The following is a 17,776-nucleotide window of genomic DNA, read 5'->3' as shown; positions in this document are numbered from 1 at the left end:
CAGATCTGTTAAACTCTACTTCTGTGTTCACATTTGCCAGACAAGCAGACTTAGTTTGCTTGGTCTAACAATGAAATCTGATTGGCTGATTGGAGTTGAAGATGAGAGGACCCACCTGCTAAGTGAGACCAGATGTCATCTCAGCAGGTTTCTGCCCAGCTCCTAAAGTGTCCGCCGCTCATTCTGTGCCATTATCCCAACAGAAAGGTCTTAACCCTGAAACGGCCTTTGAATTAGAGTCAGAAAGTAAGTACCAGTCCAAATATCCCCTCTCTGTGAGGTCTAACTTTCAAACTCAAAAAAACACACACACACACACACACACACATACACACACTGACAAAGTAGAGTTAAAGAGAAAGTCCAAACCAATGCCAAATAATCTCTGGGGTTCACAATGACATTACTAGTCTCTGTGTGCATGTGTCTGTGTGTGTTTTTGTGTTTTCCAATAATCAACGGGTTGCCTGTTTTGACTGATGTAGAATAACTCAGTAGTTATTATAACCACTTCTAAAATTCGTCTTTTACATACAAGTCTCGCATATCCAGAAAACTTTGTGTATATACACATTGTGTCATCTCCTAAAGAGAGACAGAATGTGTGAATTACCCAAAAGATTCTGTAGTCTGTGTTGTCAGTCTTCTCCAAGTTCGGCCGATATGCCAGAGATGGATCTGGAGCCTGCATTTCAAATAACCGGCTTTATTTGGATACATATGTGCGTTTTCATTGAGAAATGAAGCACAGCCTCCGCCTACAATCCTTATGAGCCTCATAGTTGGCAGATGAAGTGTTTACAGCTGCTGTGTGGTGGAGTGTTGGGCCTCTGGAGCTGATTACTTGCCCCCCTGCGCATTGTGTGAGGGAATTGACGATTCACCATGTAACAGATATTGTTTTTTTCTTGTTTGTGTGTGGCTATGATGTGTGTGTTATCGTCGGTCAAGAGAGACATTACGTCCGGCAATGTGAGCTCCTGTGGTGTAATCATCGGTTCCGGGGAAATGTTTTGGATTGGAGTTTTCTAGGAAAGTGGTCGGATTTTGATGAATGTTTCTGTAACTCTGACAAAAGGTGCTGACTGAATGTTAAGAGAGGAGACTTGTGTGGAACTCTTCTCCACGATCATGTAAAAGATATTAAACCTCATCATCTAACTTCCCCCAGGGGAACAGAATGTTATAAGTGAGATAAATGAAGATGGGTCTTGTTCCTGGTGTTGTCAGGAGGATGGGACGGACCGCTCTGGACCCAGGGTCTCCTCAGAAGGGCTGTCTGCACACAAGGAGAGGAACATGATCCAATAAACTGCCCTAAGTAACCTGGGAAATATGTGAACAGTGTTGTGGATATTTACATTAGTCACACCTAGTCTGTCCATGGAACAGAAGGGAAGGTGACAGTTCCTAGTCTGCACAGCAGAGGTGAGTATAAAGGGTCGATTTTAAAAGGTTCGCTGAGTTCTGGGAATCTCCAGGGATAAAGTAGGCTTGTGTTTGCAAGGGAAAGAAAATATTGGTTTTCGTATCGAATCAGTGTAAATGTGTGTCAACCAAAAAGATACTCATATAATAAAAAGGACAGCATATAAAAACTGAAAGGGTAGAGGGCCTGAACACTCTGAGTCAGGCTTCATGCTCCTGCGTCTGTGTAAACAAACCTTTTCCTTTTGTGTGTCTGTGTGTGTTTGTGAAGAACTAAATTTGTAGTGAATAAAACTTTTAAAAGAGATCAATTATAACTCCTGAAACAAAATAGGTGATGAAGTCAACCGAATCAGCTTCAAATAGGCGAAGACTGGACGAAAACCACAAGTTTGAAAATTAAAAAAATCTGGAGGTGTGAAGAAAATGTGCCCGCTCTCTGCTGCAGAGGACTTTATTACAAGCTACACGTTAGCCACCACATAACACATTTAAATCTCCAAGAAAATAGTCGGTGGTTGATTTGCATCCTGGGAAATATAGGTTTAATATAAGGAAGAATGTTTTACATTAAAGTGGTTAAACAACTTCAAACATCACCTTAAGTCTGACACTTAAGGTTTAATGTCTTAATATTTTTTTTTATTTGATTGACACACTTTTCAATCTTGACTAAAACTCTCTCCTCTCTCTCTCTCTCTCCCTCCTTTTGCTCTCTCTCTCCTCTCTCTCTCTCTCTCTCACACACACACACAGGCAAATGAGAGTAAAGAAAAGGTCAAGTCAAAAGTCCAATGCCATAGAAATTGTCAAGGCCAACATGACATTACATACCTCCATGTGTGTTTGTGTGCGTGTGTGCGTGTGTAGTAGCCAATATAAATGATCATTATCACTACAATGTGGTGAGACCAATTTTCCAGTCCTAAAGTCAGTGACATATATAAAATAGGTCACATTTGCATCTCAGTGTTGCAAGATCAAACAGATAAAACACATGTGAAAGTTTGACTGGGGTTTTATTACACAAGGCTGCTATTGTATAAACAAAGACAGATGAACAGTATCACACGCGGTTCAGAGAAGGACACTTATACCTTGGGGGGGTCACATAAACAGGGAGAGTTAGTAAAGTGGAAAATTCACAGCAAACTGGTCTCATTCATTTAAAGTTAAATATCGTTTGAAATTCAAGTCATGGTGAATATACAGGAGAATAAAGTGCTTTCATGCATTCCTATGAACATTTGACCTGTAGGAGCACCTACTGAAACTGGAGTTATGCTGAATTGACACACACAGAAAAGCACAAGACTATGAAGCCTTAAATAACACTTGAAAGGCAAAATATAAGGCCTAATGAATTGATTAAACCAATTAAGGCTTAAAAAAACTGACTTTCTAGTGGCAGAAATTAAAATATTATGTTTTATAAGCACTTCATAGGTCAAAAGCACTCTAGAGCATTGTTGTCTTCTCTCTGGTTCGCTTTCTGAGACTGTGAAGACTAGTTATCTGTTAAGAAGTGTGCAGACAGATAATGGATTAGGGTTAGCGGTTATTTTGGCTGATGGACTGCACAGTGGGGTTTTGGGTGAAGGGTTAACTGGGTTTGACGCTGAGGTAAAGCTACTTGTTCGAGCTTTTGAGAGATGGGCTGGATAAGCTCAGGGCTCAGGTAAATTCAGATCAGCAGGATGACGATAGCAGACATTGGACGCCTAGTTTCGACAGAGGCTTCACTGCAGTTGTTGTCTACACACATAGTGTCTGAAATCGTTGTTACTGTGGAATTGACTACAACACAAATAATTAGATTTCACTAAAGTAAACTGGTGGTAATGTGGCCAGTTACAATGACTACTTAAAGGACTCTCATTTGTGCAGGCCAGAACTGCAGTGAAATGTCATATTGTAAAAAATGTAGAAATTCTGGTTTATTAAAACTTATTTTCATGGTATTAACCATGGCCATCAGTATGATTTCACTAATTTGAGTATTTGCTGAGATCTGTCAACATGGTAAACCATAGTCTGATGCCATTTGTTCTCAGTCAGATTATCATTGGTGTCATTTGGTGCCATGTTTCCGGTCACCTAGCAAATAGTCAGTGTGTTTTGGCTCTGGGTTTTGGTCCCTACCAACATCTGAGGAAGATATAGCTTTAAAATAGCTTCTAAATGCTCCGCAATGTTCACTAGCTTCTCGCTGTCAAAATAGCTGATACTTGCTAAAGCTCTGTAAAGCTAATGGGAGCTACAGATTCAGGTGATAATTATCTGTAAAAATGTTCTGCCCTTTCGTTAAGATACATTTTTATTATAATAAATACTGATTGTAGTTGATTTAAAAGTTTTCAATATATAAATAATCAAAGTTTAGGTTTGTATGACGATGATGTAATGTCATATTTTAGAGGGACGGTGGCTTGCTATGAGTCTTTATGCGTTTGTTTGTTTTTAATCATTGTCGATACATTATAGTTTTTTAAGTTTTGCACTTCGTACATTATAATCACGGAGATAAGGCACTGCTCTGTCAAATCTAAATTTAGTTGAAAGAATAACTGATTAAGGTTAATTTCTTGAAAGTTTGTGTTAAACTGAGATGGACATTAACAATAGTTAGTTTAGGTGCTAGTCCTACTATTCCCCTTTGTTTTGGTTGTGCTTCTTGTAATGTCGACATTCCTAGATTCTATAATTAATGAAAATTATCATCAGTAGTAGATGAAATAAGACATAAGTTGTATTAAACCACAATAGCCCATTTATGGACGAACATCAAAGCCTTATTTAGTCCCTTGCTGTGTCACTGAGGCCACGAGGCCTGGGTAGCTTGCCAACGTGTCTCAGTCGACATGCTGTCCGATTTGAGGTGGGATCTTAGCCGTAACTGTGAGGACTGCGAGGGTTAATGGGGGAGGAGTCTTCCCTCCCGCTCTGTCCAATCAGCTGGTAGAGACGGTGGCTGAGGTTCTGAACCTGACAGGTGCCCAGAACGCAGCCCACCCTCATCAGGTGGCTGTGGCCCCGCCCACCACCAGTGTTGGCATGACGACGACCTCTTGACCTGCGTGGCAGAACTGGCGCTTCCTGTAGCACATTGCTCTGGTCAAGCAATTGGTCGGACAAGTGCAGCTGGGCCTCTTTGTGCAGCAGGGCTCTCCAGAGGACATGACTGTCTCCTAGGGGGATGTGGTTGTCTGTGGTAACAGCCTGATCAGACACAGCAGGCAAGGCGGGGGTGTGAGGAGAAGACTTTGGCTGTTTAGAACTTCTGGATAAACCCAACCTGTGATACACAGAAAGAGAGAAAACTGTTTAGATTCAACATAAACGCAGCAGGACAGACACTCACTGATGGGGGGCGGTCAAGCGCATGTCACCTGCTTGGGTTTCTGATGGACAGTGGATCCCTACGACAAGATGAAATGCCTCACAGGAAGTCAGGCTTGTGCCGCAGGAATGTCTACTCTACTCAATCGGTGGGGCTCAAAGAGGTGATTAAAGGAGAAAGTGAGAAGGAAAGATGGAGGCAGAGATAGACGGAGGGTGGTGAGCAGGTGGGAGTCTGCTTCACGATAGTGCGGCAGATTCCTTTTCACTTACAATGACACTGTCTGCGTATGTCAGTGACTATTGGACGCTGAACTGATGACGTATTCGACACACTTTTTTGTAAGCTAACCTGGACGTGAGCATCACCCTTGTTACTTTAATAAAATTGTTAACATTGTGATATAGATTGGGTTTTTTGGTTGGGCAGTTTCTTATTTTCTCAGGCAATGATGCATGGATTTGAGGGAACAAAATTAAGATTAAGATTAAGAATTACGATGCAAAGCTGGCCCTCAGGGGACTGTTGGGCCTTGGTGGAGGTATGTACACTCAGAGTATCATTCCAGTTTATATATTGAATACACTGAAATGAAACTTACAACGATCCTCTTATCTAACTCTGGGTCAAAAAAGCAGATCCCTTAAAATACGGACTTTCTTGGAACCCTTAAGACTGCATAATCATACAACATCTTCACTATATCTTCATGTGGACCCACTAAACACAGGAGTGACAGCCTGTAAATGTTTTCAAGCAGTCTAAAATGCCCGTCAGTGACCTCTAGATGTTGTCCAGCTTCCTGCAACTATCCAGCCTGAAGTGGTTTAAACTGACTGACACCGTCTTCCAATCACGTATCACCAACACAGCAAAAGCAATGTTTTCTGTTAATGATCAGCAGGATCTGAGCTGTCACAACTTACAACAGGGGAGTGAGAGAGAAAAACACACAGCAAAACAGAAAATCCCTGTCTGTGTGTGTGTGTGTGTGTGTGTGTGTGTGTGTGTGGGTGTGTGAGTTGGTTAGGGAGCATGGGTATGTGTTTGTGTGCGTGTGCATGTGTGCGTGTATTGGCAGAGAAGGCTCAAGGTGTCCAGCCAGAAGACTGATCAGAATACAGGAGGGATCAGTTACCAGATATGATAAAAATCATATGAGGTTCTGGCCCACTTTTCACACCAAACCAACACAAACTGTCTCTCTCACTTCTCACCTCATGAAGAGCCAACACACACAGGCACACACACACACACACACACACACACACACACACTATTGTGTGTTATACCAGTGACTGGAGAACAGTCACTGGGACTTTTGAGATTGAACTGTGTTTAAGGGAAGCTGATTCTGGCATCACTATACTAAATCACACACAAAAACAAACACACACACACAAACACACAAGAAAACACACACGTACACTGGCATAATGTTGGTTGGCAAGGAATTCATCAATACACACGTGCAAGTCACATGGGACTGCCTGGCAACCGAGATTTTCCAACACAAAAACCTGCTCACTGATATTCATTAACACTGCCTAACATGCTCTCTCCCACACACACACACACACACAATTGCTGCATCCGAGTAAAAGCCTACCTGCTTAGAGGGTTAAACCCAGTTGTCTAAAGGAAAAAACTGTTGGTGCAGAGGTACAATCTAGGCCTCTGAACTGCTTCCCTCTCTTAACGTAGACCTAACACCACCAGTACAGATATAGGTTTGTGATATAGGCTTTATCTGTACTAACAGACAAACAAGATCTAACAAGTTTGTGTGTCATTGACAGAAAAAATTGTCAAATGTTTATTTGGTTCTTCTGCAGAAGAAAGTTCAAATACAGTTAGTTTCAAATAAATAAAAGTGAGATGAGGACTTGTATACGTTACTTTCTTAGTAAATTAGTATAATAGTATTACATAGTCTTTAACGAATGTATTAGATATTGATAGTGGATACAGGCTATGGGTTATTCAACAAAGCTTCCAGATCTGACCTGGAGACATTGTGGTGGAGGGGTTGTTGTCTCTAAGCCGGGGGTGCCACATCACTTCTTTGGGCCACTCAGGAGCCACAGACACAAGCTGGTAAAAAATACACTGACCAATCATAAGCTTTAAAGTTAATATTGAAGTCTTTATTTCTCATAAACAGCCTTTATCCTCATACAGCAGATGAAGCAAAACATTTTCACGTGCGGTGATTATCAAAGCTTTTCAGCAGCATGACACTGATGAGCAGTGAACGAGAAACATGGGAAACTCACATCGCTGACAGGAGGTGGGCAGTTGGATAATAATTCAGTTTCACTCTTGGCAACACCATAAGCCATTTTCAGGTATGAACTCAAAAACACGAGCTGTGTGCGCTTAAGGTTGGTGCCGTATATCATATGATTCTGTACACTGTTCTCTGAGTGTGTGTGTTTTTTTCATGGGCATGTCTATCTATAGTTATGAAGGCCAATTTTGGTTCAATACCATAATTGTGAGGACATGTTGACACCATTTTGAGGGTTCAGATCCGGTTTTAGGGTTAGGGTTAGAATTAGGTTAGGGTCAGGTTTGGGGTAAGGGGCTATGAAATACATTATGTCAATGAGTGTCTTCAAAACTATAGAGAGACATGCATTGTGTGTGTGTGTGTGTGTGTGTGTGTGTTTGTGTGTGTGTTAGTGTGTGTGTGTGTGTGTATGTGTGCATGTGTGTGTGTGTTGCATTGTAGGTTGTGAACTATGTTGAGAGCCTGAGAGCAGAAGGAGCTTCTTCAACATTCCTCCTAAGTTAGAGCGCAGCATGGGGTTGTTCGAAGAGGAACTGAACACACACACACACACACGCACACACACACACACACATGCGCACCTTCCTGTCGTAAGTCCTCAACTCTACTCAACTTTTTGTCCCAATCAGATCCCCACTGTTTCATTACTGTTATTAAAGTTACTGGGTCTATTCTGCTTCTTTCTCTCCATCGTCTCTAAATTACTACAGGATTCTTAAATTGTTCTTCCTTTCTTCTTTTCTTTCTTTCCCGTCATTTTATCGAGCAGAAGCAGCGTTTTTCATCACGGTTAAATCCCCCCTTCTTTTCCTCCTTAACCTCCTACAACCTTCAAAGACCTTTATGAAGCCTTTGTCTTATTTAAAGTTAAATAGCTTTGAACTACTGAATCACTAAATTAAACAAGCTCTTGGGCTTTTAGCTCCACAAGTTCAGATGTCCAACTTAACCTTGTTGTAACTTAAGCACTTGAACTGTGGGTTAACTGGATTCACAATAATAACAGATGGCACTATAATAGAAAAACACTTTTGTTTTACTCACATCTGCCCCGTTGTCTCTCTTGCACATAAACACAAAATAATAAACAGTGAAAAGAATTGTTTAGACTAGACAATAAACTGATAACGCATGGGTCTGCATGTGACAGCTATCTTAAAAAATACTGCTGTGTATGTGTGTGTGTGTGTGTGTGTGTGTGTGTGTGTGTGTGTGTGTGTGTGTGTGTATGTGTGCTGTAGTGTTGTTTGCCCCCTCGGAATGTGCCATGTATCCTTGTCCCAAATCCCAGTAAATCAGCCTCCCCCCTGTCTCCCCTCCTGTTGCTTTCAGAGGAATTACCTCATTCTGCTACTGGACCTTTTTCTCACATCAATGACTGCCAGGAGACCAGAAGCAGAACTTTTAATGATTAACCTTTGATTAGTTGATCGATAACTCAGTATTAGGAGAGTGACAAATGCCCATCACAAGTGACCATAGTTCCCCAAGGTGCTGTCTTGAAAACGATTGTGATTTGAAACAAAGGAAAATCGGAGAAAAACTGTGAATCTTCACATTTGAGAAGCTGGAGCCAGAAAATGAAAGTTATGTCCAAGTTGTTATCAAAGTGTGTTAGTTAATTAGTGACAATGAACTAGTTTAGAACTAAGAAAGCATCATCACAATATGTTCAAATGCATGAAGAATTCCAGTGTGTTTCCATGCAGAAAGCACAACCCGAACCATACGTTTCAAAGCAAGCTATAAGTTAAATGTAGACTTTTAATAAAAGTTTTGTTCCATCAGTCTCAGTCTCCACATTCAGCTTGATGTGAGGCAGTGGTACCTGTGTCTGTGAGAGAGGCTCCTCAGAGTCACAGCGCGGGCCTGGATCTCCAGAGGCAGGAGGCCGAGCAGCAGCCACAGCCAAGCCGGCGGGAGCGCACACATCGCGGCTCAGCAGAGACGCACGGTCCCGGGGAGGAGGCGGGTAGAGAAGGGGGACCTCCTGCGACCAAAATGTGAATTTTTTTCCCCGTGAGGGTGGAGTAAAAACGATATGATGCGTAAAAAAAATCCAGTGACAACGTGTCAAAATTCTATTTAACACGTAGGTTCTCCTGCTGGAGTGACACCGGCTGCATCCTCAGTCCTGCGCGCTGCATCCTCAGCGCGCACACGAACACTGCTCCTCTCACTGCTGATGGAAACACTCTGCGCAGAAACCGACAACAATGTAGGTGGAAACTCAGAAAGTCATTGGGGCTCACATCGGGAGCAAGTGGAGCTTTGCCATTTATAAAACCCTGCTGAGGGAGGAGGAAGAGGAGGAGGAGGGAGGGAGGAAGGCTTATTGTGTGTCCTACTCTGAGACCTCACCTCTAATGAATCCCACTACCTCATTGAACCTCAGGAAAGACTGTTTCCTCATTTAATCTAAAGGCAATAGAGTACACAACATAATGTTTTTATTTTGTGGCGGTCGTGGTGACCTTGTGGATTTGATTATTGCCTTCAGTTTCTTTTTACTTCGGGATTTCATATCTGTGCATGCTATTTTGATGAATAAGCAGAGTTTGTGCAGATAATAATGTGTTGGACAAAAATAAACCTAACTAATTTTCAAGCTACTTAATCTATTCAGTTATAAGAGGTGATACTGAGGTATAGAGAATCCAAACTGAATCCAAGTCAGACCTTTAAGTGTGACGGTGTGTGTGCATGATTGATTGTAAACTGATAAATCCACATATCTGTCAATAATTAGCACACAGTAAAACTTTATTACAAACAGATGAAAGACCACAAAGCTCCTGGTTGTGGCCTTCTTGACTGTTGCCCAACACAGATATCACATGTTGCTTCTGAGCTATACAGTAAACGCTGTGTCAGGGTCCAGTCGTGCCCACATGCCCTTTTCAAAATGCTTGTGACATTTGTAAAGTGAAACGCAAGACGTGACATTTGCCTTTACAAACGAGTGAGATTCAATCTCAATAAAAATGAAAAATAAATAAGGGTTCAATACTGAGCAGATTTAAACACTAACGAGCGATGTCGATCCTTGCCTGCTAATTGCTCATTAAGGTCCACTCTATCAATTGCACATCATACTGTGAAAATTGTAAAAGTAAATCGAATGATAGTTGTAAAACAAAACTTATTTCCTGTTGCCAGTATTAGAAAAAAAAAAAAATATATATATATATATATATTTTTAAAAACATTTTTTTTTAAATGGATGAGGAATACATCCAAGTGTAATATATGCAAAAAACAAGATAAAGATGCATTTATTTTATTAGTCCCAAACACATGCACAGACATGCAAAGGCACACTCATGCAGGTAGGGAAATTTAATCTCTGCTTTTGACCCATCTGGTGCAGGACACACAGAGCAGTGAGCGACCTAGACATTACCTGTTTCCACCAGGGGGCGCTGTGATTTCAAGTCGTAATTTCTGATGAGAGCCCTGGGACAAGTTCATCAAAGTAAAAATGGCCACTAATTGCAAAATTGCGCCGGCAAATTAATCTAGTTGTGTGAGCCAGTCCAAGTCAGCCAGCCTGGTTTCTATCCTCATGGTCTATCTTGATTTGTATGAGTCCATCTAAGACAGTTTGGAGGCCCTGCAGAGACTGAGTGTGGGTCAGCATTGGTCGCAGTGATCCGGTTCTCCTCGTTTTCCTTCTGTAACAACTTGTCTATTCTTTTTTGTGAAGCAAGGACCCAGACGAGAGGCTCAGAGTGTGAACCCGATTAAAGAATGCTCTGTTATGTGGAGGAGGCTTCAGGTCTTAATTAAAGGGCCGAGTGCGTGTGTGACTCAGCAGTTTGTGGTATTACCTTCGAAGCTCAATTTCCAACACTGTGAGCCTCAACTCAGTCCAACATGTGCATTAACACATCTCTTATCTACCCTGTGTGTGTGTGTGTGTGTGTGTGTGTGTGTGTGTGTGTGTGTGTGTGTGTGTGCGTGTGTGTGTGTCCAGACACTCTCATCTCCTCACAAACACAGATGCTTGGCCTCTCACTAGACAGACTGAGTTTCAGTTTCAGTCTGAGCTGGGACTTTGCTGAATGTCTGCTCACATTTCACGACCTGTGAGCAAGAATCGTAACCACATCCAGGTTGCTTTCACCACATGTGAGGAGAGGCGGTGGTCTAGTGGCAGAAACTTGGACTATTGGCAGAGAGGGTCTCTGGTTCGACTCCACGGAGAGACAACAAAAGACGAACCTGGATTGATCTGTCCAAAAATCCAAGAGTCTCCCTACCCTGTCTAGTGCCCCTGAGCAAGGCACCTTACTCCCCCAACATCTGCTCCCCGAGCGCCGTACATGGTCGCTCACTGCTCTGTGTGTCCTGCACCAGATGGGTAAAAAGCAGAGATTAAATTTCCCTACCTGCATGAGTGTGCCTTTGCATGTGCATGTGTTTGGGATGAATAAATGGATCTCAATGTTTCATCTTGATCCCTCTTTTCATTCCTCAGACATCACGGTTAGTCCGAGAACTCACAACACAGCTTGTGATGATCACAATCAAAGTTTTTTCCGATTGGTCCTCACAGGGAAAGCAGATCTTCACTGCCAGGTGTATTGAGTGCAGCAGGAGGTTGAGTAAGGTGACAGTGATGTGCAGGGACTAAGGAGACACAGTGTTCTTTCATCTGAAGATCTTCTCAAGGACATTTTCACTTTATACATTCAGTAGATCTGTGATTTCAATGCATAACCAGATAAGCACAATTCCATAGATTTAGTTTGCTAGTTCCTAGAAGTTTGATACTTCATCATTAACAAAACAAATTTAGGAGTGATGTCAGCAAAATGTTTTACCAAAAGTCTATTAAATAAATGTTGGCTATTATCATGGAATTATTGTCACCTTATTTAGGCCCTTTTTGACTCATGAAGATTGATTTTACAGTCCAGTGTTGAACTCATCTTCCCTTTACAGTGTGGTGGAATATTGGTGCCTCTATGTGGTGAAATGTGAGGTTACACACCCCCAGGGAAAGAAAACGTCATAAATTCATAATATTCTGCAATTTAAATTGATTGGGGGTGTAAAATCTGTCTTTGCAAAGACTTTGATAAAAAAAAACAACATTAGCAGAGATATTATAAATTTCTGACACTGCAAAGTTAGAATAGCGCTACTAGTGACATTACATTAGTGGCACTAATGTTACGTGGGCTGCTCTACTGACATTGAAATTAAGAGATCCCTGGCCTCATTGTCAGTTCCCCTCCACATTTATCTGTTATTTCTGACAGTAGAAAAAAAAAGAATTCTATATATTTTTTAATTTAAAATGGAGAGGCGGTGGTCTAGTGGCAGAAACTTGGACTATGGGCAGAGAAGGTCTCTGGTTCGACTCCACGGAGAGACAACAAAAGAAGAACCTGGATTGATCTGTCCAAAAATCCAAGAGTCTCCCTACCCTGTCTAGTGCCCCTGAGCAAGGCATCTTACTCCCCCAACATCTGCCCCGAGCGCCATATATGGTCGCTCACTGCTCTGTGTGTCCTGCACCAGATGGGTCAAAAGCAGAGATTAAATTTCCCTACCTGCATGAGTGTGCCTTTGCATGTCTGTGCATGTGTTTGGGACTAATAAATGCATCTTAATCTTAATTGTCATGAATCAGATTTTAGTCTGTCTGAAAAATGTTGATATTTTGCAGCCAACAAATTAAACTGTACCTTTGGTGAGAAAAAACGGTGATATATGCTGTGTTCATAATAGGCCAGCAGGGAGCGCTGCTGTCCAACCAAAGAGCTGGAGACACGTTGACAGTAGTTCATCAGAAGGTACTGCAGTATTAAGATACAGTTCACTGAGCAGATACTGAGTCTACTTATATCCAGAAAATGTGTCCTTGATAAATGTTTATTACAAAGCTCAGATTCATACATTAAGAGAGGAGCTGTGAGATTCAATATAGATGCAGCCACAACAATGTCATCACATTTGCATGGACACACCACCGTTACACGTTTGTGGAAAATATTCAGAAAGTAACTATGGCAAATTTTGTGCATATTAACTGTGAATTGTCTGAGTCGGGGGACAATTCTGTTTTAAAATGATTCCTGTTTTAAGTCAACGAGGAAGACGTGATTGACGTTGAAGATCTTGACCTTATCGAAATATAAAAATGCACCATTAGGTTAAAATACACTATCATGCAATATTTATGTTTTACACATAATCACAATAACCAATGACAATTATATACAAGTGGATACAACTTCCAGACCTTTAAGAGAAATCCATGCGGTGAATGAAGCTGAAGTTTGGCCCAGAGAGTTCAGAGACACATTCCAAAATTCAATAAATGTGTGTTGAAAATGTGTGTGTGTGTGTGCTCTTCAGTTTCAGCCTTGCTTTCTGAGCGCTGCGATGAGGTCCTGCAGCGGCTTGGTGTCTTCCAGCTCGAGCAGCGCGTGCTGCTGGCAGAAGAGCGTGAGATGTGTGAAGAGTGTGTTGAGGTGCGCCTGCAGACCCAGAGCAACTGTCTCTCTGTAGTGGGACCAGTAAATGTGGGACAGGCTCCTGAATAACAGCAGAAACACCTTCTGGACCAGATAGATAAAACCAGTTGGAAACGCTGAACCTGAGAAAAGAGGGGAAGAGACAAAAACGTATCGCTTAAACTGTAATGAGATGTGAAGTCGTGCAACACGAGACGATGTCAACGCAATTTCACCTGTCTTTGTGGGGAACACATCTTCATCAGTGAGGAGGTCCTGAATGTAAGACATGGCATAGTCAAAGTAAAGTGGAGCCGAGCACTTCAGCTTCCGGCCGTGGTCATCAGTCCAGACAAAAATCCTGACAACACCAACACACAGAGTCATTGGGGACAACCATCGGACTTTAATAGTAAACATTTAGTAATGGTCATAAGTATTGCAGGTTCAAACAAAATGTGATCGGGTAAGATTCGATTTGTTGTTAGAAGAAAATTATGCTCAGAGCTAAAACACTCCAGCAGGAATCGAGGATTAAAGTGAAGACACTGATCCTGGATCACATGATGATAGCTGAGTTAACTCCTTGATGAAGACTGAGAGATGTGGTTCAAAGGTGTGGCTGAAGCTCAAGTCTTGTTTTTAATTGTTGCTGCTGTGGGTGGTGCTGCCCCCTCACAGCAAGAAGGTTTGAATCCTGGTTCTCTTTCTGTGAGTGGTTTACATGTTCTCCCCATGTCTGTGTGTGTTTTCTCCAGGTGCTTCAGTCCAAAGACATCCATATTGTTGTTAGGTTGATTGGAGACTTTAAATTGACCATAGGTATGAATGTGAGAGTGAATGGTTTTGTGTCTCTGTATGTTGGCCCTGTGATACACTGATGACATCGCCTCTCGCCCAATGTCGGCAGGGATTAGCTCCAGCTCCCCCTATGATTCTCAAAGAATGATCAGTATAGTCAATGAATGGATGGTCGTTAAAAAGGTGAAAAATGAACTGCCACTGTCGTCGTTTAGGTTTAACATACCAGTAGAAGTGTTTCTCAAAATATCACCACTCCTGGATTAAAATGTATTAAAGTAGATGATAAAAACAGCACCATGGTCTTTAATGTCACAGCCATTTGCTGCGTTGTAGTAGAATAACTGCATGAGATGTTTCAGAAGTAAAGGGCAAATTCACCCAAGTCATGAAGGCTTTCAAACCTTCACTTGCTTGGTGAAATGTCTAAAACAATATTTTTACATCGGCTGTGAATAGTTTTAATTTGTGAAACACAAGTATCAGAAACTGTGATTAGAAGTATTCATCATCAATTCATTTTTACAAAGACAACTTTCTGGTTTATTCAGTCCTCTCTGTCATTTGTTAATCTAAGACCTGTGGGTGGAGCTGGCCACATAAATGTTTTTTTGTTTTCTTGGGATTTGGGTTGATTTACCATTCAGCTTAGTGCTGTGCCATATTTCTGAAATAACATACATGTTGCCAGGTCCACACGCAGTTGGGCAGGTGGTGGGCGTGCAGAATTCGGACAGCGCACTGGAGAACAGGTTTATGTGCTTGAAAAATGCCACCGCTGAAAGAAATCCAGAGGAAGCAAAATTACACATTGTGGATAATCTTATTTCCGTCTGTTTGCGGTTTTGTGTGGAAGGATAAGCAGCAGAGCAAAGAATGGCTTTTACTCACTGTTGCTGGCGAGCCACTCGGCCTTGTCTACGCCTGGCGGTAGAGACGTGAGGACCAACATGTCCGTGCGTGTGATCTGCTGGCACACATGCTCCTGCTGCAGATATGGACGCTCCTCCAGATTATTGTTATTAATTCCCCTTGGGAGGACAGGGCAGAGGTAATGAAGCAGAGGAGGACGGGAGGGACAGAAAATATAGCTGTGTATAACAATCGATAGGTCAGAGGATTAATTACTCCTGCTGCAGTCAGTAGATAACACCATTTACAGTCTGGCCTGCCCTCTGTGGCTGGAGAACACGCACACACACACACACACACACACACACACACACACACACACACACACACACACACACACACACACACACACACACACACACACACACACACACACACACACACACACACACACACACACACACACACACACACACACACACACACACACACACACACACACACACACACACACACACACACACACACACACACACGAGCGTCCAATAAAGCAGCAGTTTATGTAATGAAGGCAGTCAATTCAGAGCCGGGGTAATTACTATTAATGAAGCTACTGAAGTGGTCATCGCAAATGAATGGGAGGCGTAATGTTGGGAAACATCAGTGCTGAGGCCTGCAGCTCACAACGCTACTGATAAGTTACTGGTAGTGTTATGTTATCAGTGGCACTAACTACGTAGAGTGAGTGTGGGGAATGAATCCTGTTTGTGTATGGAAAGTGTACTGGAAAGTCAACCTTGGCAGCAGGATTTGACTTCATGCAAAACAGGAAGGCCTCTCTGACACAGGTACTGAGCTCTGGGTCTGTTTTGAAACACGCTGCACTGGATTGTGGGGAATGTATCGAAGTGCGCTGGAATAAAGCAGCTGCCAGGTTCAGTTTTCATATGTCCACACATGCGGCAGCTGAGCGTTTACTCAGTGTGACCTTGCCTGCTGTGATAAGGGAAACACTGTGCTCTCTATGAGGCCTCACTCCCCCCTGGTGTGAATGTGTGTGTGATGACAGAGCAGGGAGATTTTTGTTTTAATTTTCCAAACAGCAGCTCTTTGTCCAAAGTAGAGGTCAGAAGAGGTAGAGAGGGAGGAATAGAGCAGAATGTAAACATTAACTGTGCAAAGCGAAGCAGTGCAAACCCAAACCGTGACAAGCTTCTCCAATGTCCACAGGAACTTGTTTTGTTAACATCCTGTTCTGCTCCGGCTCCATGGTATTAACTCGGCCATCGCCTCTCGGCTACTAGTCGTCTGAACGCAAACAACACAGTGAACCTGGAGCTACACAACACACATGTTGTGTTTGTATGTAAACATGGTCCTCTGTGACCCTGCTCTCCTGCTCCCGGGCGCCTGTTTACCTTTACCTCTGCGCTGAGGGTGAGATAAACAGTCAACCCCCCCACACCCCCCCAGTGCGCTCGCTCCAGCCGTCTCTCAGAAGATTCATCCCAGAGCAAACATTTGCATAGTGACTGTGATAAAAGTGCGTTTTTCACATAGTGTTTTTCTCGTCAGGCTGTGTGTGTTCCCGCTGCAGAAGGAATCCACCTCCACTGATGCCATCAGACAAATATGTAACACACACACACACACATTCTCTCTCTCTCTCCCTTTATCTGGAGAACATTCCTCAGTAAACCATGTGCATCAAGATTTGTACTCGTGTTTTTCAACAATATCCAGCTAGGGTTAGGGTTATGACTAAATCTTTTTTTTTTTTTTTTCCAATGGTAGTTTTTGTTCTGTAATAATGAGGAAGTATAAGTAGTTTTAAAAAAAGTTGATGCAAAACCCTTACAGGAAACTGAAACATGAAGAAGATAGTTCACTCACTGTTTGTCACTGCTGATGTCAGAAGGCTGGAGCGTCTTGCCGTCTGCCTCCGTCGCCGAGGGGTAACTATGGCAACCCCCCATGGCGTAAAGCTAAGTCCAGAGCAGTTGGTCAAGCCAGCCCCCCCTTTCCATCCCAATCATACTCATACACACTCACTTGCACACTTCTACACACTACAAGCAGCATCAGACAACCACCACAGTGCCAACACGACTATCTCTCAGCTCTCTTAACTGAGCCATTCAGCTGTCAAACACAACTTCCCCTTCTGGCAAACACACACCCAAGAAAAAGTTTTACGAAATCACAAAGCGAGAAAAGTGGTGCAGGGGTTGAGGATCGTGAGCGGAAAGTGAAGCTGTGCAGCTGTCTGCGTCTCCTTCAGCTCCACAGATCCAGTGTCAGTGTGTATATGTCTCCTTTGTCTGGAGTCCCACACCCCACAGGCTCCTCCTCTCCCAGCTCCAAGCAGACAGGCTGGTTTCTCCACAACCCATTTAAGTACAGAATACAACTCCGCCTTCTTCCCTCTTTTCCACCCATGACACACACACACACACACACACACACACACACACACACACACACACACACACACACACACACACACACACACACACACACACACACACACACACACACACACACACACACACACACACACACACACACACACACACACACACACACACACACACA

The 17,776-nt window shown here is 42.7% G+C and overlaps 2 protein-coding genes across 2 annotated transcripts; both read right to left on the bottom strand.

The window, feature by feature from the left end:
- Nucleotides 1-2,430: 2,430 nt before the first annotated feature.
- On the bottom strand, nucleotides 2,431-9,757 carry adm2b (adrenomedullin 2b). The gene is made up of 2 exons (XM_062390573.1): nucleotides 8,890-9,757; nucleotides 2,431-4,723 (listed from the first exon to the last, which is right to left on the bottom strand). The coding sequence occupies exons 1-2, from the start codon at nucleotides 8,991-8,993 to the stop codon at nucleotides 4,315-4,317; spliced, it is 513 nt and encodes a 170-aa protein (XP_062246557.1). The 5' UTR covers nucleotides 8,994-9,757; the 3' UTR covers nucleotides 2,431-4,314.
- Nucleotides 9,758-12,928: 3,171 nt separating this feature from the next.
- Nucleotides 12,929-17,538, bottom strand: LOC133955325 (MOB kinase activator 2). Its single transcript, XM_062390116.1, has 5 exons — nucleotides 17,075-17,538; nucleotides 15,221-15,360; nucleotides 15,011-15,107; nucleotides 13,765-13,889; nucleotides 12,929-13,671 (listed from the first exon to the last, which is right to left on the bottom strand). Exons 1-5 carry the CDS (start codon nucleotides 17,155-17,157, stop codon nucleotides 13,433-13,435), a joined length of 684 nt encoding a protein of 227 aa, XP_062246100.1. The 5' UTR covers nucleotides 17,158-17,538; the 3' UTR covers nucleotides 12,929-13,432.
- Between the last annotated feature and the right edge of the window lie 238 nt (nucleotides 17,539-17,776).

Source organism: Platichthys flesus, chromosome 6 (assembly GCF_949316205.1).
Source record: "Platichthys flesus chromosome 6, fPlaFle2.1, whole genome shotgun sequence".
Taxonomy (NCBI): domain Eukaryota; kingdom Metazoa; phylum Chordata; class Actinopteri; order Pleuronectiformes; family Pleuronectidae; genus Platichthys; species Platichthys flesus.
The sequence above is the reverse complement of the archived record's forward strand: the minus strand, read 5'-3'. Positions and strand labels throughout refer to the sequence as shown.

What these genes read in the sequence shown, in the direction of transcription:
- LOC133955325 (XM_062390116.1), bottom strand. Translation starts at nt 17,157, where the DNA reads ATGGGGGGTTGCCATAGTTACCCCTCGGCGACGGAGGCAGACGGCAAG. An exon ending in GACATCAGCAGTGACAAACA is followed by an intron (nt 15,361 to 17,074) that starts GTGAGTGAACTA and finishes TGTCCTCCCAAG; the next exon opens with GGGAATTAATAACAATAATC. An exon ending in TGTGTTCCCCACAAAGACAG is followed by an intron (nt 13,672 to 13,764) that starts GTGAAATTGCGT and finishes CTCTTTTCTCAG; the next exon opens with GTTCAGCGTTTCCAACTGGT.
- adm2b (XM_062390573.1), bottom strand. Translation starts at nt 8,993, where the DNA reads ATGTGTGCGCTCCCGCCGGCTTGGCTGTGGCTGCTGCTCGGCCTCCTG. An exon ending in AGCCTCTCTCACAGACACAG is followed by an intron (nt 4,724 to 8,889) that starts GTACCACTGCCT and finishes TGTGTATCACAG; the next exon opens with GTTGGGTTTATCCAGAAGTT.